At 31.5% G+C, this 21020-nt stretch overlaps 1 protein-coding gene and 1 long non-coding RNA gene across 3 annotated transcripts in view; both read right to left on the reverse strand.

Moving 5' to 3' along the window:
- Positions 1-21020, reverse strand: part of LOC114329172 (uncharacterized) — a 245730-nt gene that overhangs the window by 107036 nt on the left and 117674 nt on the right. Inside the window, exons 18-19 of one of the 2 annotated variants that reach the window (XM_050642944.1) lie at positions 16362-16490; positions 3369-3618 (exon numbers count right to left, since the gene is read on the reverse strand). In XM_050642944.1, the coding sequence (XP_050498901.1) occupies positions 3369-3618; positions 16362-16490 (379 nt within the window). Of the gene's footprint in view, positions 1-3368; positions 3622-16361; positions 16491-21020 lie in introns of both variants that reach the window. The other variant, XM_050642943.1, reaches the window with a different exon arrangement.
- Positions 12129-14808, reverse strand: LOC126879732 (uncharacterized). The gene is made up of 3 exons (XR_007696226.1): positions 14034-14808; positions 13244-13401; positions 12129-12309 (listed from the first exon to the last, which is right to left on the reverse strand). It is a non-coding gene; the product is annotated as an uncharacterized LOC126879732 (long non-coding RNA).

Raw genomic sequence — 21020 nt, forward strand, 5'->3', positions numbered from 1 at the left:
TAATATTTTGTATTTTAACAACGACATCCGATTTGGGCGTCGAAACGTTAGTAAAATCATTTTTTTAGTTAAATTGTGGCTTATTTTCCATTTAGATTAGTTGATTACATATATTATGGATGAAGAGATACCTCCTTGTCACTAACTTTCAATACCCTATTTTTAAAGTCCAATTGAAATTCGTGTAAATTCATTAAGTTTTTTCATAACATCATCCTTATAACAATATGGACGAACTTTTATGCCAAAATTTCTAATTGCAATGGAATTTCTCCATGGATGTTTGTATTTTCACCTGTGGCAGTCCTCAGTCGTAACCCCGTTGGTAATAGTTTCTTACGGCTGGTTAAAATTGTCGGGCTTATAATTTTCCTGGTCGCTCCGGTTTCCATCAACAATTTATACTATTTATCATTTATTTCTACATCTACATAATATACACTATCTTCACGACATTTCAAAGGAGTTATTAGTATTACATGGTCTTTGGAAAAGGGGTCTACCCCAAAATCCCGACAGCCAAAATCCCGATAGCCACAATCCCGACGGCCAAAATCCCGACACGCCAGAATCCCGACAGGCCAAAATCCCGACAAGCCAGAATCCCGACAGGTTTGATAAGTTTTTTTTTAACATATAATTACATTTATTTCTTGTTTTTTGTGTATGGCCATCTGTTTTTTATTTTTTGTTACTAAACAAAAGTATTTTGTATTAAAATATTAAACAAAAGTTGGAATTTTTACTTATGCGAGGATTGTTGCATGTCGGGATTTTGGCCTGTCGGGATTCTGGCGTGTAGGGATTCTGGCGTGTCGGTGTTTTGGCCGTCGGGATTTTGGCTGTCGGGATTTTGGGCGGCACCGTTGGAAAAGTTCTGGATCGAATGCCAACTTAGGCCGACTTGTTCTAGTTTTTCTACTGGCGAGTTTCTTGATTTGTGTTGTACCTTTTTTTTTTTTTGGATTGAGGTGGAACGCTCTTAGCAGACTAGGGAAGGTGTCCCTAGTACTGTTGGACTCGGACAGGAGAGGAGAACACGCTAGGGCCCACAGACCAGAGTAGGTCCATGCGTCCCGCGTGCCCCCCATAACCAGCCGCCTACCAACTAAAATCACCCCCTCTTCCGACCCGGAATATCCCTGGACGTGTTCATTAGTGAACGATACATGGGGATATCCCGTGCAGTCTATGTAAGTAGGGCTAAAGGAGAAGATTGGCATAAGCCCTTCTATACTATTCTCGCCTTCCTAGAAACGGAGAGGCGGATAGGGGGGAGGTCTTTGAGGATAAACTCATAAAAAGAAAGGACAGGCTCGCCTACCTAAGATCAGCAGACGGACAGGGGAGGTCTTTGGATAGTGAGCTGAATAGTAGTATAGTATTAGCTATGCTATTCTCGCCTGTCTGAAAATGACACGCGGATAGGGGGAGTTTACGACTGAAGGTGGGTATTACTTAATTGATAATCGGCCCAGTGAGCCTACCTACAATGGTAGAAAGAACATAATTGATTAAGGTGTAGGGAGACTTAAAGATGAATATAAATAGGTAGGCCTTGAAAAAAATTTAGGGTAATGTGCCTGTGAATGTTTATATCTGTTGTGGGAGTTTTTCCTATTTTTTGTCTTTTTTCTGTTTTTTTTTTAATTTTTTTTACTATTTTTTATTTATTTTTATTTATTTTTATTATTTTTTTTTAATTTTTTTTTTATTTTTTATTTTATTTTATTTTTTATCAACTACGTGTAGCCAATCTCACCCATCTTGTTCCGCTCGTTCTAGAACCGCTCTGCGCTTTACAATACCCGTGACTACGTCTATAATAAATTCAAAATTGGACTTATTCTCGACCGCGACGTTAATTATGTTATTGGGGCCTATATCGCCGAATCTGTTCCTGAGCCTGGCCTGCTCGCAAGCGAAGACGCTACACCGGAAAACGCAGTGTTCTGCGTCTTCCCTCACGTGGCAGGTCCGGCACAGGTCATCGTTTGCCTTACCGATTCTGTAAGTGAACGCCCGGAAGGACCCGTGCCCGGTTAAAAATTGGGTGAAATAAAAATTAACCCGCTTAAACTTGCAAGCGTACCACGTCCCCACATTCGGTATAAGCTGCTTGGTCCATTGGGCTTTACTTATTTCCGCCTCCCATTCTACCTGCCAGTCCATGAGTAGCCGCTCTCTGGCAGCCGCTCTTACTTCCGGTAAGTGGCCGTTTTGTTGCTCATATAGAGATTTTCTTTCCCTGGCTAGCAGGTACATAGGAGGGGCGCCCACTATCACTTGTAGGGCCGTGGTAGACGTAGTCTTGTAGGCACTGACTACGTTCAACAGAGGTTTCCTCTGCGCCTTATTTAACAATTCTCTGTACTTCTTGTGCCGTAGAGCCTCGACCAAGACCGGGGCTCCGTAGAGAAGGGTGGACTGTATAGTGTTGAGGTACAGTCTTCTTTTGGCACTACCTGGCCCTCCGATATTTGGTGTTATTCTTCGAAGGGCTGCGGTTTGTGCCTCAGCTTTCCTTACCACTCTCGTTAGGTGTTTGGAGAACCCAAGTCCACGTTCGAGGTCTATACCCAGGTATTTGGCGCAGAAGGAAGGTTTGACCTCGTTGTTTCCAAAATGGAACAGCAGGTCTGGTCCGTTTCTAGGTTTCTTTAGAATCACCACCTCTGTCTTTGCGCTTGCAAGTTCAAGATCATTCTCGATCATCCAAGCGTTCACCCTGCTGAAACATCCTTGAGCAATCTCAACTAACTCCCAGTGACAGTCGTGGCTGACGAAGATGGCAAGATCGTCCGCATAAGCCACAGCCTCACAGTAGCCACAGATTCAGTACGCCGTTGTATAGTATATTCCAGAGGGTCGGTCCGAGGACTGACCCCTGGGGAACGCCGGCAGTGAGCTTGGTATTATTGTTTTTATTAATTATTAGGGACCTGTTAGACAGATAGCTCTTGACTATGTTGACCAAATAATCCGACAAATTGAGGGCCTCCATCCTATTTATGATGTGCCCCCAATTTGCCGAATTAAATGCGTTTTTGACATCAAACATGATCAGCGCAGAGTTTCTTGATTTGTGTTGTACCTAGGGTGCTTACATGAACATGAAGATCATTTTATTTAAAATTGAATTAAATAGTACCAAAAATATGAAATAAAGTAGATCTATAATTTAGACAAGCCTTCAATAATTTATGAATATGAAAGCATTTAATTTTTGGTCTATTTTTGTCATGCAAAATACTTACTATTGATTTACTCAAAAATCAATTGCCAAACTTGCTCATCATCAAATCACAAGAATTAATGAATTTATTTTTAATAAAATCACAAAAAATACAAATGATTGCTACAATTACCTAATTGTTGGATATTTAGTGATACAATTTAGTCCCAAAGGAATTTGAACTGGACATCCAACAACTTCAATTATCATAGAAAAGTGATAATCTGGAACTTCCGATATTTCCACTATTATTTCCTCTGTATATATGCCAAAAGTGTTTGCATATATCCAAAAATCTATTCTTAAAGCGCAATATCCTTTAATTTGGTCTTCTTGAATATCAGGTTGTATGATGATTCCATGAGGTGCGCTCTTGCATAGATCTACTAAAGTAAAAAGGTAATTAGGAACAGTAAATGCTATGACTAAAAATTTAAAATAAACATTAACTTAATTTTCTGCACGAATTTTTATTTATATATTTATTTTTTTGTTTATTTATTTATTAATGGAAAAACCAGAATAACAGTAAAATACAATAAAATGTTAAACTCAACCAATAATAAATCTAGACAGAAATAACTTGAATGAACAAATAAAAATATAAAATAGCAAATATTAACAGATGCTAAATAGGCCCACATTTGAGTTATCCAAAAATGTTTGATGAAGAGGATATCACAGGAAGGAACATTAATGTCTGTTTGCACCAACAAATCTTAAACTCCAGTTTAGCCTAGCTCAGCTTATAGATAGGGCCCCTTTAAGTCTTACTTACGTTGCACCATCATTTTCGATTCTTATCTAATCACTTCACGTGGAAATCCACTGTGAAAGCTGCAAAATTGATCTAAGACTCAATGGTGCAACGCGTGTGTTTCGAAAGCTGAGCTTAATGCACGTCTTAAGTTTAAGATCTGTTGGTGCAACCAGGCATAAATCTGATATCATTGAGAAAGTAAGAGCAATCAATATTGTCTATTATTACCCCAGCCTGTGGGTGAAAAAACATGTTATAATTCAGGAATTTTTGAAACCTATCAGGTGTTGTAAAGGACGATGCCAGGAATAACTTGTACTAAAATGTAACCAAAAATTTTGTGCGCTTTTTTATTTATGGCGTTTTTCATTTTTTAAATTTGCTATTTTTAAAGATTTTTAATTATGCAGCTTAGGATATTCGTTTTAGAGAAAAACTTTTAAATAGAAAGTTTTAGTAAATTCAAAAACCTACAATTTGAGCTATAGTATGTTTAATTTCCTTAATTGGTTATTGCAAAACAGTCTGCGAAAAGTCCAAAATGGCCGTTTTTGCAATTGCATTATTTATTGTAAAAATGACTATTTTTATTTTTTTAAGACTTTAAAATGAAGAACTTTCAATTCCAAACATAAAAATTTTTTAAAGTCCTATTGGTGAACTCGTTGCTTAGATATTATAAATTGTTTATCACGAGAGGTCAAATGTCGAAGGCTATAACTTTTTGAAAAAAAAAAGCGTACAGAGTTAATACTAGATCTACTCTCCTTCTAAAGACTTATGTTTTCATATTCTAATGTAAATAAATGCATAAAACATTTTTTAACCTCTTATTTCGGGTTTGAAAATAAGGGGGCAAATTTCGTTATAAACATTTATAACGTTATATAAACTATACATCCTATGAGTTTTTAACTTACAGATTATTGTTGCTGAAGACAAAATGAAGATTTAAAACAAAATAAAAAATTTCTACAACCAATTGAAGCTGAGATAAATGTTTTTGTTTTCTTAAATCGTAGTGACTTTATTTATAACAATTAAGAAATTATTTCACAGTAATTGGCTAAAGAAATACTTATATTATCTTAAAATAAAACTTATTATAAACGAAAATTACATTTAATTATTAAAAATGATTTTTAAGGCGGAGTGGAGATTTATTTTTCTTTACGATTGTGATTTATTGTATCGGTTGTTCTTAGCAACGTATTAGTGGAGTCACCTCCGATTTCGTTGAACCTTCATCGATTTTAATGAAAATTGGTGAGTAGTTAGAAGATACTTCAAGGAACAAAGGTGACATGACGCCAACTTGCGCTTTTACCCTGGGGGTGGATGCCATCCCTTCTCGGGGGTGAAATTTTTTTTATTAAAAATAATACCATAAATCGATAGAGGGGCAACTTCTAAGCAAAATTTGTTATATAAAGTTATTAACATAAATCAATACTTTATGAGTTATTAAATATCAAAAATTTTATTTTTTCTTAAAAAAAATGCATGTTTTAAAGCTGTTTTTTACGAATTACTTAAAAACTATAAGCTTTTTCAAAAAAGTTATTATTTACAAAATTAAAGATAATAAAAAATTTAATACACTCCCTACTTAATTAACTAAACTAATGTTATTTCAAAGTAAGTTATGGGAAATTAAATGTATATTTTTTTCAACGAGTACTCAAATCTAAGTATTCAAGCTACATAACGGGAAAACGATGCATTTTATAGAATATACTTGTTAGACACTTGTCAAAGTACTTCGGCATACCTATCAAACGAGCTCCAATAGAAGCTAATAGCATCAAAATTAAGCAAGTTATGATGAAAGTAAGAGAACCCTGTCGATTATTTTAGGAAAAAGTGAAAAATAAAACATACGTCATTTCCACAAAAATTAAAATTTGTAGTAATTCTTACAAGAATTTCTTTGAGTTAACATAGTTAATGATTTCAACAATTTTGACAGGTTTAGAATGCATATTTTTGAAAAAAGATGTAATTTAAAAAAATCAGAATTTTTAAAAATATCTTACTTTTCATTTTCTTTTGATAATAACTCCAAAAATACTCAATATACGTAAAAAATAATACATAACTAAATTTTAGTTTTTTCAGTTCCAAATACTTTACCCGTTTTACTATTTCCGTAGAGCAAAAATAACCGAGATAGAAATATTTAAAATTTCAATTTTGCTGCGAGAACCATGTAACCGGGGCCATTTAACCTTTTCTTTTTAAAAAAGTAAGAGGTTTAAAAGACCAAATTTGACGATTTTTAATAGCACTTGGAATCATCTTTTAAGTAGTTTTTAGGTAAACCTGATATCTTAAAAATGAACGGAGTTATTTACAAAAAAACAATAACATTTTTTGGAAAAATTTTTAAAAGATAAATTTTGAAACATTTTTGGTGCATACATTTTAATGCTATCAACTTGTTCTAGGGCTTATTTGATAGATATTTTTAAGAACTTTGACAAATATTTAATAAGCTTATGTTATAAAATGCATCATTTTCCCGGTATTTAAGCTTGAATACTTAGGTTTGGGTACTCGACGAAAGAAATATACATTCAATTACCTATAACTCACTTTTAGTTAACATTGAAAGGTTTTTCTAGAAATGGGTTAATTTGATTTTTTATTAGCCTCAATTTTGATAATAATAACGTTTTTGTAAAAACTTATAGTTTTTGAGTTATTTATGAAAAATCGGTTAAAAACATGCATTTTTCTCACGAAAAATTAAAATCTATGATCTTTTAACTTAAAAAGTTTAGATTTATTTTAATAACTGTATATAACAAATTTTGCTTATAATTTGTCCCTCTATTGAATTGTGGGGTTATTTTTAATAAAATATTGTCACCTCCGAGGAGGGGTGGCATCCACCCCCAGGGTAAAAGCGACCATGTCACCTTTGTTCCTTGAGATATCCTCTAACCACTCACCAATTTTCATGCAAATCGATGGAGGTTCAACGAAATCGGAGGTAATAGCTCATATCCACCTTCAGTGACTGCACTATATAGGTAATAGTCCAAGTAATGAAGCTTAAAATAGGACAAAACCTCGCAATTTTTACAGAATGTAGTTGTAGATTTCCTATTGCCCAATCAAAATAGCGATTATAAAAATATAATTTAGAAAAGTAACATATTAAAGAACTTAAAAAGAAATCCTTAGTTTTTTCTTTAAATGCCGTCTCCTCTAAGAAGGTTGGCAACCATCACAGTGATTCGAATATTCGAGTCCGCTGCTCTTAAAGCCTGTTAGTCCAGGAACCGAAGCTTTTCACCTCGCAATCTTTACAGAATGGATCGATTTGCTTGAAAACTTGAGAATAAGTAGTGGATAGTAAAAGGATCAAAATCTATATAATGCCGAAAGGCGCTTTTACCAAGGGGGTGGTTGCCACCCTATCTCGGGGGTGGAAATTTTTTATTATATTTTGACCGCAAAATCTGGTAAAACATTCATTGTAAGCAAAAAACGTTATATTAATTTTTTTAATAAAATTAATAGTTTTCGATTTATTCGGTATCGAAAGTGTTAGTTTAATATCGAAAAAATCAAATTTTTTTAATCAGTTTTCTGCTAATAACTTAAAAAGTTTTCGTTTTATCAAAACAACTTTGCTAAACAAAAATGTACCTTTTGAAAAAATAAACAAAATAGTTGTTTCCAATTTTCTTTAAGACCAATAGTAATCGAGCTATACTTTATTATATGGTAGCTCTTCTTCGTCAAATGCTAAATATTGTGGTTTCAAAGTCAAAAGACGGGAAAACTATGCATTTCTCGGGGATTATTTGTTTAAACTAATTTATAGTATTTTAAAATATCTATCTCCAGAAATAAAAAAAGATCTCTAGCATAATTAAGTGACTTATAATGAAATGAATGGCAGTCCGTATTTTTTTCAGCAAAGAAGTGATCCGACACAACCTCCTAATCACCACCCTAATTTAAATTAGTCATTGATCTTATTTGGTCTTTTCTATTTGTGTATGATTAATAGGTTCTAGAAGTTTGACCGGCTTAGAATTATTAGTTTTTAAAAAACTGGAGTTAAAAGCGAATAACGAATTTTTATAGTTTGGTAAAAAATGCTTTTTCTTCAGAATAAAAAGATTAGCATCAGAGATACGAAAAAATGTTTAAACATGAAATAGTAGCTTATTTAATTCCTAAGAAGACAGTCTCCAAAAAATTTTATACAGCAAAAATTGAGTGAGCTATTGACAATTAAAACTTATAATAACATGCAAAAGCCACCTTTACCAACCCTTTCAAAGTCACCTCTTTTTGCGACTGAGAACTTTAAAAGGATTTAATATTAACAGCCTTATAGACACTGTTAAAACCTACAAAATTCTATTTTACCGAACTTTCTAAGAAGGAAAAATGAAAAAATTACGCTTAAAGAATCAATATATATTTTTGAAAAAAAAAAAGGACAAATCCAATTGGAAGCATAATGATGTAAGTTAGCGGTGTGTTTAGTCATTAGCCTTATTTATTCTTATTTATTTATGTAACAATAAAATACTGAAAACGTTTGTTTTCTATAATTCCACAAAATTTATTACAACTAAGTGACTACAGCTGTTTCGGCAGAGTGCCTTTCTCAAGTGATATAGTTTACAATGTGTTTGCCTTTTTAAGTCTTTAACTGAAGAGGTTGAGGAATGGGGAGCTGTTTGTCTCGAGTTGGTCATTCAGAATTATATCTGTATTTTTCAATTTATTAATTTCCATAGATTCTAAACAAGATAGCTTAAGGCCTTTATTTTGGATATGCAGAATTTGAAACTCTTCATTAAAAGAATAATTATTATCTAGAAGGTGAAGTGCGTATGTAGAAGTGTCTGTTTTTCTATTGTTGAAAGCCCTTTTGTGTTCTGCTATCCGTTTGTCAAAGGTTCTGCCAGTTTGACCGATGTAAGTTTTCGGACAGTCACCACAAGTTAGTTTGTACACACCACTCTGTAGTTGCTTTCTCTTTCGGGTTTGATTGTTCTTAATATATTTACTTTATTTATTTATTTATTTATTTATTATTTATTTCTTTTTTATGTATATGGATCTTTTTGTTGTGATCTTGCCAGTATATGTGAGAGAGCAGAAGGTACTGGGTTCTTTCTGTGGTGGTGGATACACTAATTTCAGGGCTTTCTTATAGAGTTTTTGGTTTAAACTTTTGTTAACCGTTTGTTCGTTATAGCCATTGTTTACTGCTATTTGTTTAATGATGTTTAGTTCTATCTCGAAGTTATTTTTGGGATAATGAATTGTGTATGGTTGTGTCAGTATGTGTAGGTTTATGCCATGGTATTGGGACCGTGCAAGTTCGGCAAAGCGACCCCTATTTCTACGCTCTGTACTTTTATTCGCACTTTTAATTATATTGGCCAATTATATTAGTCCTGGTTACTGGATAGTTGTCAAGGCCATAGTCCAAAAAAATAATAAGAATAAAAAATAAGATGCAGGTTATGTTATGCAAACGTAAACAATTGTATGTAGTAAATAAAATTAGTTATTAAAATGCAGTACTGCAAGCAAAATACAGTTAACTAAATTTACTTTTATATAATAATTGCATATCATACCAATATTGTGGAGCAATATATAATTTTTCTGCTTCAATGACAGAAGGTATGAAATATACGTCAATTTGACAATTTCAATTAACAATATGAATTATTTAAGATAGTTGCAATATTTCTCCGCGAAACGCGCACGGTCGTTTCTCGTTTCCCTTCCAAGTACTTGCACACCGCGAATACGGAGAACTCATGTTTGTTGTGTAGTCTGGTAATCGTTACATCTAGAAAGTTTATGGAATTATTCTGTTCTGTTTCCGTATATCATAAACCTACACATACTGACACAACCATACACCATTCATCATCCCATCCTACACAACACAAATTAGCAGCCTACCACAGCATGATACATAGACTGACAGAAATTCCCATGACAAAAAATAACTTCGAGATAGAACTAAACATCATTAAACAAATAGCAGTAAACAATGGCTATAACGAACAAACAGTTAACAAAATTTTAAACCAAAAACTTCATAAGAAAGCCCTGAAATTAGTGTATCCACCACCACAGAAAGAACCCAGTACCTTCTGCTCTCTCACATGTACTGGCAAGATAACAACAAAAATATCCAGATACATAAAAAAGGAAGGAATAACACCAGCTTTCAGAACTAACAACAACTTAAGTAAATATATTAAGAACAATAAAAGCCGAAAGAGAAAGCAACTACAGAGTGGTGTATACAAACTAACTTGTGGTGACTGTCCGAAAACTTACATCGGTCAAACTGGCAGAACCTTTGACAAACGGATAGCAGAACCCAAAAGGGCTTTCAACAATAGAAAAACAGACACTTCTACATACGCACTTCACCTTCTAAATCATAATCATTCTTTCAATGAAGAGTTTCAAATTCTGCATATCCAAAATAAAGGCCTTAAGCTATCTTTTTTAGAGTCTATGGAAATTAATAAATTGAAAAATACAGATATAATTCTGAATGACCAACTCGAGACAAACAGCTCCCCACTCCTCAACCTCTTCAGTTAAAGTTTTAAAAAGGCAAACACATTGTAAACTATATCACTTGAGAAAGGCACTCTGCCGAAACAACTGTAGTCACTTAGTTGTAATAAATTTTGTGTAAGTATAGAAAACAAACGTTTTCAGTATTTTATTGTTAGATAAAATGAACTTCCATCAAGTAACGGTCGAATCCATCAATTATTTATTTATGTATTATTAATAGATTCTGGAAGTTTGACTGGCTTAGAATGATTAGTTTTTAAAAAACTGGAGTTAAAATCAAATAACGAATTTTTATAGTTTGGTAAAAATGCAATTTTCTTCAGAATAGAAAGATTAGCAGCAGAGATACGAAAAAATGTTTAAATATGAAATTGTAGGATATTTAGTTTCCAAGAACATGTTTCGAAAAAATCTTTTCTATGGCAAAAATTAAGTTAACCGTAAATGAGTATACTATCGAAAAACATTGATTTTTTCGATATAAAACTAACTCTTACGACAGTGAATAAATCGAAAACCGTTGATTTTTATGCTTAGAATGAACGTTTTATCAAGTTTTGCGGTTAAAATATAATAAAAAATTTCCACCCCCGAGATGGGGTGGCAACCACCCCCATGGTAAAAGCGCCCTTCGGCATCATATAGATTTTGATCCTTAGACTATCCATTACTTATTCTCAAATTTTCAAGCAAATTGATCCATTCTGTAAAAATTGCGAGGTGAAAAGCTTCGGTTACTGTACTATTGTACACTGAATCACGGTTTTCAAAACCCAGAGGAAACCCTCTGAATCAAAAACAAGCAAAACCATCATTATTACTTTTATTTTATTTTAAATCTTTGTTTTGTTTCCATCAATAATAATCTGCAAGTTAGAAACTCATAGCATGTATAGGAGCCGCCCTAATAACACAAAACATTCCATGAATGTTCCTAGAATGTACACACAGGACATTGAAAACATTCCTGGAATGTCCCCAAATGCACACGAATGTCCCTGGAAAGTACCAGGAAAGTGCTGTGTCAGCATTTTAAATATTCTTAGAATGTTCTGTTGGAACATTCCATGAATGTCTACGAATGTTCTTTGGACATTCACAGTCTATTTTTTAGACTGAATGTCTTGTTGGAACATTCCATGAATGTTCTTTGGACATTCACAGTATATTTTTAGACTGAATGTCTTGTTAGAACATTCCATGAATGTCTACGAACGTTCTTTGAACATTCACAGTATATTTTTTAGACATTCACTGAAATATATCGTCAGTAATGTGACTAATACCTCCTATATGTTTTTTCATGAGGTTTGCAGGAGACGAAAAACATTTTTTAAGGTCACTTTCTGGTTTCGTACGTATTCTGACTTTTTTTGTAGTAAATAGATAGTTGAATTTACTGCAAAACAAGTCAAAAAATATATGAAAACAGGAGGTGGCCGAAACAAGTTTTTAGTCTATCTTACAAATCTCTTGAAAAAAACAGATAGGAGGTACTGTCACATCACTGACGATATATGGCCATACCAAATAATACATCCTTGATAAATATAAACATTTTTATTGCAAAAAATCTTTACATACATTTTTTAATGTAATTTGCTGACATTCCTAAATATTATAAAAAAATGTGTCACATTTGCTTTGTAAACCTTTCTTTTGCTTTTCGTAGCCACATATTCCGTTTCCTTTCTGGTTTTTTGTAGACCACTTCTCTCAGCTGATTCTAAAAGAAAATAAAATAAAAGGTAATTTTTCTATATTTACAATTAACAATCAGAAGAAATATTATTTACAGGTAATAATATGCATAAATAATAATAATAAAAAAATAAATATTAAATAATATTTAAATAAATAATATTTAATAAATAAAATAATAATAATGAACATTTTGTATTTTGACAACGACATCCGATGTGGAAGTAGAAACCTTAATAAAATTATTTTTTCAAGTAAATTGTGGCTTATTTCCCCATTAGAATAATTAATTACAAAAAAGCCACAAAGAAATAGATTTTTCACAAACAAATAAGTATTTAGTATTCATTATATTTATTGTTTTTATTATTTACTTTAATGTCCTACTGGTACATTATTTGACAAATAATGACATTTCGAAGTCTGTTAAGTACGATATAACGCCCTTGGGCATTAAATTTAAATAACGACTTAGATACTGTCAAGTTGACAAATATCAACCTAAGTAAAACTATGGTTACCACAATTACGTTACTACTGTTACTGGTAAATGTACTTATTTAAAAACTAATCAATTCAAAATTCATTCAAATTTTTCGCATATAAAGAATAATTTAGTCGGGCATTAAACGTTGAAGGCACCACAGGTATTATAATAATAACGCTTTCGGTCAACGTATATCCCTATAATACCCTTGGTACCTTAATAACTGTAACATAAGATTATACCTTAATTCTTGTTTTCGATTTCTGATGTTTTTATTTATTTACATTGAATATTAATCTGTTTTGTTGTATAATCTACTTCGCAATAATTATGTGATATATTTGACTTAAAATGAATTCAAAAATTTTTTGTAGTTGGGCAACAATGTCAACTTAGATCTCCGATGTAGATAATGAATTACAACAGTATCTATATTGTACGGACTGTATTATTAATTAGGTTATGCATATACCTGTGTGACATAAGCTATTGGAACAGCACAGTCTCTCAAACGAACAGATGAAAGTGAAGTTCTGTCAATATCTTTTTCTAAAAAGTGTTTTGAACATACTCCTCTATTAACAAATCTGATCTATACTTCATGTCTTCTTCGCAGGATCTTCTGGAAAGCTAAAAATACAAAATATATGCATTACTAAGCATTATTAACAAATTTTAGTTTTAAATAAAAAATATGATTAATGAACTCACAAAATTATTATAAAACAGCTTAGAAATTGTTTATTAGTATAGTCGGTTCCCCAAACTCAGACACAACTGGCTAGTGATTTTAGTAGGTAATTTTTTTTGTTTTTGGCCAATTTTGCCAAAATTACAGTAATTAGTACTGAGACTGAGTTTAGCAAATCGACTATAATATTCTGTGTATTCATTAGTTGGTACTGCATATTATAGTGTGTGGTCTACCATCCTATTTATAAAGGCATACACTAGCAAAAACGCAAAAAGAATTATTTTAGTTTTACAAATCCTTTTGTTATTACCTATCTCTATTTACTATTTTAGTTAGGAATAAGCGAAGTTTGTGGCTTATTCACAATTATTATTAAAATAAATGGATATGACCAATTATTAACTTATAAAATAAAATAATAATTCTTCTGATTTATGCCTTTTATTCACTTTGTTATATCTACGTTACTTAAAAGATTTTTTATGAATAGTATTATTAGGGTATTAATAGTATTAATTTATTTTCTGAAATACAGGGCATGCTTTCGTTTACATATTTGCATACTAACCTTTTAATAGGGCTTTTCATTCACAGTCATTTGTTTTGAGCTTCTGTCATAATTGAAACGTTATTCCTGCAGATTTTTTTATCTACATTTGTTTCTGCTACTCCAACTGCGTTAAAAACAGGACACCATTTTATGCACTATGTTAATAATACTATTAAAGCTATTATAAAAGTATCCGAATTAAAAAAATATTCTTAAAAAGCACAAATAATACAAGCAACTAAAAACAATCCACGGCAAGGCAAGGTCGCCAAGATGAAGATGCCAAGATGGCCGAAGCGAGGTCGTTGGTTGGTCGTTTTTAGTCACGTGATGCCCTCTCAAGCGCCATGCACAAAAATATATGCACGGCGAATTTGAAAATTAACGCAAAAGAAATAAATATAAATGCCTCTCTTGGGTTTTGCATAAGTTATAAGTATTTTTTTATTAACAAAATCGCATTCCAAATTGAATATTCGCGAACAATAATTTTTATTACATTTGTATGTTTATAATCTTGGGAAACTCTTTAAATTTGACATATTATTGCACTGTAGGCCTAAAATGTCACTTAGTTTGTCTGGTATGTTATAAGTAATGTTGTATCTCTTACACGTATGTATTATTTCGCAACTTAAAATATAGGAACATTGGTAGTATGTTCACAGAATGTCTTATGGTAACATTCCAGGAATAATTTAAACAGATGTTCACCGAATGTTCCCTAAATGTCCAGGACATTCAAATATTGATAGAACTTTGGTAGTACATTCCTGGAATGTTGTGTGTTGTTAGGGCGCTTCACTTCTAAATGTTTATAACGAAATTTGCCCCCTTTTTTTGTCAAACCCGATATAAGAGTATTTAAAATGTTTTATGCATTTACTTACATTAGAATATGAAAATACAAGTCTTTAGAAGGAGAGTGGATCTAGTAGTAACTCTATGAGCTTTTTTCAAAAAGTTATAGCCTTCGACATTTTTGACCTTTCGGGATAAACAATTTATAATATCTAAGCAACGAGTTCACCAATCGGGTTTTACAATTTTCTTTATATTTGAAATTGAAATATCTTCATTCTATAGCCTTAAAAAAATACATAAAACAATAAATAATGCAATTGAGAAACGGCCATTTTGGACCGTTTACAGGTTGTTTTTACAATAACCAATAAACGAAATTAAACTTGCCATAGTTCAAATTGTAGGTTTTTTAATTTACTACAACTTTCTATTTGAAAGTTTTTCTCTAAAATAAATATCCTAAGCTGCAAAATTAAAAATATTTTAAAATATTAAATTTGACAAATAAAAAACGTCATAAATAAAAATGCGCACAAAATTTTTGGTTACATTTTAGTATAAGTTATTCCTGCCATCGTCCTTTACAACACCTGATAGGTTTCAAAAATTCCTGAATTATATCCTGAAATCGACCTATTTGTCACCCACAGCTTATATATTGTCTATTTATAATTTTAAAAATAAAAGCAGCTCCTGAAATATCGCGCCTAATACTAAGTGGTGGTAATCCTAGTAATTGCTAGATATTAGAATAATCATGATTTACAATGATATTATGAGTTCTCAATCTCAAAAAAATAAGTTAAACAGCAAAGTCATTAGCAAACATTAAACACTGTTTACTTAAATAACTATTTTGATTAGGAAATAAGCCACAATTAAATTGAAAAAATAATTGTATTAACGTTTCGACGCCCAAATCGGATGTCGTTGTCAAAATACAAAATATTATTAAATTAAACAAAAAGGTTGTTGCTTAGTAAAACATTATTCTGCTTAGTAAAAAAATTTTTTTTCGTGGCGGATATTCTTGGGTTGGGGTTGATTTCATGTAATCGAATGAACTATCTTTCAGTAAAGTCGTCCCAGGAACGTAACTCATAAATATAGGCAAGTATAAGATATGTCTGAATTGCCGATATAAATGAGTCAGATTAAATAAATTATTAGAAGAATTTTTCACTAAGCAATAACATTTTTGTTTAATTTAGTAATATTTTGTATTTTGACAACGACATCCGATTTGGGCGTCGAAACGTTAATAAAATCATTTTTTAGTTAAATTTTGGCTTATTTCCCAATCAAAATAGTTACTTATAAAAATGGCAAAACGAAATAGCTTCAGGACAACACTTTTTAGTTAATCAACAGCTCATAATATCATTAACAAAGATGTTAAAAAAAAATACGTGATGTGTGGAACACCTGAGGTTACAAAAATATAATTATTGACCCTGAAATATTAGCAGCTACCTTAACTACAGATGAATTATTTAACTAAAATGATTTAACTGCATCTATTAATAAAAATAAGAATCTTACCAATATTTTTTAGTTTCTGTCTCACAGCTGTATGGTCAAAATTTTTGTTGTAATAAAAATTTCTTAATTTGATGTTATACGTTACAGCTATAGGGCTAATGTTTTCTATATAAATTGATATTCTTCTAGCTAAAATATTTTAATGTTAATGGATTTTCAAACAATGATATATTATATACAGAGAGAGTCTGTAAAGTGGAATAAATTCAATATCTCAAATACTAAGTGTTTTTTTGGAAAATGCTCAGACCCGTCGATTAGTATTTCAAATTGTCCTTTTTGACATTCAATAATAATGTATACAGGGTGTCCCAATTTAGAGATATGACGTCATCGTCGATTTTCTTAAATGGCAACACTGTCATTTTGATAGCTAATTTGATAGGGTTTGTAAAGTTATATATAACTGCAAAATATCAAATTTTTATTCTCTACCATTTACAAGATAATAGAAAATAACAAAGTTATATCTGTAATTTGGAATATATTCAATAATTAAAATACTAACTGTTTTTTTGAAAAATGCTCAGACCCGTCGATTAGTATATCAAATTGTCCTTTTTGACATATAATAATAATGTATACAGGGTGTCCCAATTTAGAGATATGACGTCATCGTTGATTTTCTTAAATGGCAACACTGTCATTTTGATAGCTATTTTGATAGGGTGTGTAAAGTTATACACAACTGCAAAATTTCAAATTTGTATTCTCTACCATTTAGATGATAATAAAAAATAACAAAGTTATGAAAAAGAAGTAATCAACTAATAATTGAATTTAATTATTTCAATAAATTAAGCAAAAACTCATAATGTTGCCCTCAATTATTGTCAAATTGTCAATGGGCAACGTTATGAGCATTTGCTTAATTGAAATAAATAAATTCAATTATTATTTGATTACTTCCTGTTCTTCATAACTTTGTTATTTTTTATTATCTTGTAAATGGTAGGGAATAAAATTTTGAAATTTTTCAGATGTGTATCACTTTACACACGCTATCAAAATAGCTATCAAAATGATAGTGTTGCCATTTAAGAAAATCAACGATGACGTCATATCTCTAAATTGGGACACCCTGTATTCATTATTATTATATGTCAAAAATGACAATTTGATATACTAATCGACGGGTCTGAGCATTTTTCAAAAAAACAGTTAGAATTTTAATTATTGAATATATTCCAAATTACAGATATAACTTTGTTATTTTCTATTATCTTGTAAATGGTAGAGAATAAAAATTTTATATTTTGCAGTTATGTATAACTTTACAAACCCTATCAAATTAGCTATCAAAATGACAGTATTGCCATTTAAGAAAATCGACGATGACGTCATATCTCTAAATTGGGACACCCTGTATACATTTTTATTGAATGTCAAAAAGGACAATTTGAAATACTAATCGACGGGTCTGAGCATTTTCCAAAAAAACAATTAGTATTTGAGATATTGAATTTATTCCACTTTACAGACTCTCTCTGTATACAATAGCACTAAAGGCCTTAGAGGCCCATGGCTATGATATATTATACAGATATAAAATAGTGTCAAATAGATGACGATAAAAAAGGGGTACTTAAACTCCGTAGCGATATGGAATGTTGCACAACTATCTCTCTTATTAAAACGTTAGGGAAAACTCCTTAAAAACATCTTAAACATCTCCACAGTAATCGAGATGGTAAACTCACGAAACAAGAATTTTACCGTAATGTCATCCACGAGCACACTCCAAATCCAAGACACCTTAAAAATCAAAAATGAATAATCATTTTCAATTTCGTTGCAACACGAAACTACAGCCGCATTATACACTAGTTCAATCAGAGAGTGTAGCAAGCACCAACCAGGACAAACCCCGGCGTGTAGTTACGGATTGCAACGAACGAAATGGCAGGGATGCCCTAGCGGCAACTGCTAACAAAAGACTCAAGTTTTCAATCTAATAGCACAAAAAATAATATTAAAAATATTATTCTACATCCCACCATATTGAAAACAATGGGCACCTTCGCTGGTTACACCTCCGAGGCTTCTAAAATTTGCAAGCCATAACGGATGCTGAGACTAAAGAAGATGAGGGAATTTTACAATTTATAATTCAAGTCGTTACACTTCTTCTCTACTTGAGAAGTCGTTACATTGAATTATAAATTTTAAAATTCCCTCATCTTCTTTAGTCATAGCATCCGTTATGGCTTGCAGATTTTAGAAGTCTTGGAGGTGTAACTAGAGAAGGTTTTCATTTTTTTCAATCTGGTGGGATGTATGTAGAGTAATATTTTTAATAATATTTTATGTGCTATTAAATTGAAAACTTGGTCTTTTCCACCTTAAAAACTTCCTGTTCAAACATGTGAAATGTACGGATGCACAGATCCAAAAAAAAACTTCATTCAACGTAAATTTTCCTACAAAATTGCATCGGGTACGCATTTTACGAGAACTCAAATCGCCTTGAAGCTCCACCACTAGTATTTCGCACTCTCATCATCCAATTCCCACGCCCTTTTCCCGTTCAAGTATAGATTGCATTTCGTGGTTTCCTAATCGCTTTTCACCACGTTATCTGTCTACTCCAAGCACATAACCGCAACTATTTCCTCATCATCCGTTACTAAAACATATCCTTTTTGTAATATAATATATTCTTTTGTTTCAATCTGGAAAAGTAGCCCCTACGAACAACCCGCCAAATAGCTCTTCTTTATTCCAACTTCCCTATTCCGACTCAGACAACCACTTCAGAGAGCCTTCCGACTGTGCATCACTCCGGTAGATACACACTAACCATGGTACAATAAATTTCCCATACATACAGGTTGATCAAGTGGTACTCCTGAGTTCGATATTTCAGTTGTTTAAAGATACAAAAAAAGTAATATCCACATAAAAATGGGTGTCTACAAATTTTAAAATTATTTTCAAATATACAGGTTATCCCACTTCCTAATTTGTTGATGATCACTTTCTAATTTAGGTACTCAAAATTTGTAGCTACACTTGAGTCCACACTTGAGTACAAACACCAAACACAAAAACAAACAAATACACGAAAGCAAATAAAACTATACATATAGTGGAGTGCAATTAGAACGAAAAAATATGCATTGTTTCGGAAAAATTCAAACAAGCTTATATTTTTCTAAAACTTTTTTTGTTAGTTTATATACATGTTAAAGTAAAAAGTTCTACTCGCAGATTTTGCCGCTAGTTGTTTATTAATTGTTTCAACAATAACAATTTTGTTGTATAAATAATTTTAAAAATATCGTTAAATTTATCATTTTACTTTGATCAAATATGTTTCTATTTTGTTTTTGATTATGCTGAATCCGAATATGGCATTGTAATTTGAAAATTCTTATACAGAAGCTCTTATACAGTGTGTCTGCCTAGCTAGGAACCACATGGAAAACTTTTTTATTATCAATCTTACGAAAAAAAAATTTATTCTTAATAAAATTCTCTGGATAGTCAAAAATCTAAAATTCAACCATCAGATATCAAATTTTATCAATTTTATAAGAGTTATGTCAAAAATATGAATTTCGTTAAGGAGTAAAGTACCTTTATATTCCAAAATATCAAAAAATGCTATTATTAAAAGTTGTTTGAAATTAAAAAATACATCATTACATCATTCTAATCGAAAAAAAATCAAATTTTTCTCAAATTACGGATATTTATCATCATTTTATTACAATTATGATAGGTAACCATTTTATTATCACTTTTACGAAAAAAAGATATTCTTCATAAAATACTCTCCCTGAGTATGTAATTGAACACTAAAACAAATTTTTTAATTCCAAACAACTTTTCTTAATAACAATTTTCGATATTGTGAAAAGTAAAGGTACTTTACTCTTGAGTGAAATTCATATTTTTTGACAAGCCTCGTATAACATTAATTAAACTTGATATGTGTTGCATCTTGGATTATAAACGATGCAGAGTATTTTATAAAGAATAACTTTTTTTCGTAAAACTGATAATAAAAAAGTTATCAATAGGTTCTTAGTTACGCAGACATACTGTATAAGAGCTAAAAAAAAAGAATGTGTGTGTACTTTGTACGCATGTAAGAAGTTATTCTTCTATTATAATATAATTTCAACGAAATAAATATACCTACTTAACAGTTACAATACAAAAAATTAACAATAATTACAAAAAATGAACCAAAACAACAATGCCAAATATTAAAAAAAAAGAAAGTATAAATCGTCCGGGATTTGAACCCGCAATCTCGCGATTTTTTTATCTCTGGTCCAATGCTCTACCACCAAGGCCATCAAGCCGCATGCTACTTACCTTTCAGATATACATAATTATACATCACGGTGACAAGTGAAATATAAAAATAGATGTTTTATTATTAGATGAAGTATAACTTCAAAAATATAATATGAAAACTATTTAAAAAGGCAGTATAACTATTAACTAACCTTTGTTGTTTCTCTTCCCACAAATTTTAAAACGCAACAACCATACATAACCAAACCGTCAACCGTCCAAACCACAGCTGCGCTAGCGCTACAGCTGCCATATTGAATAATTTTTGACATGTCATTTGAACATCCAATCAGAACAAAGTTATAATGCGCATGCGCCCGGATCGTAGGTTTTAACATATAAAAATTCACC

Source organism: Diabrotica virgifera, chromosome 2, assembly GCF_917563875.1.
Source record: "Diabrotica virgifera virgifera chromosome 2, PGI_DIABVI_V3a".
NCBI lineage: Eukaryota > Metazoa > Arthropoda > Insecta > Coleoptera > Chrysomelidae > Diabrotica > Diabrotica virgifera.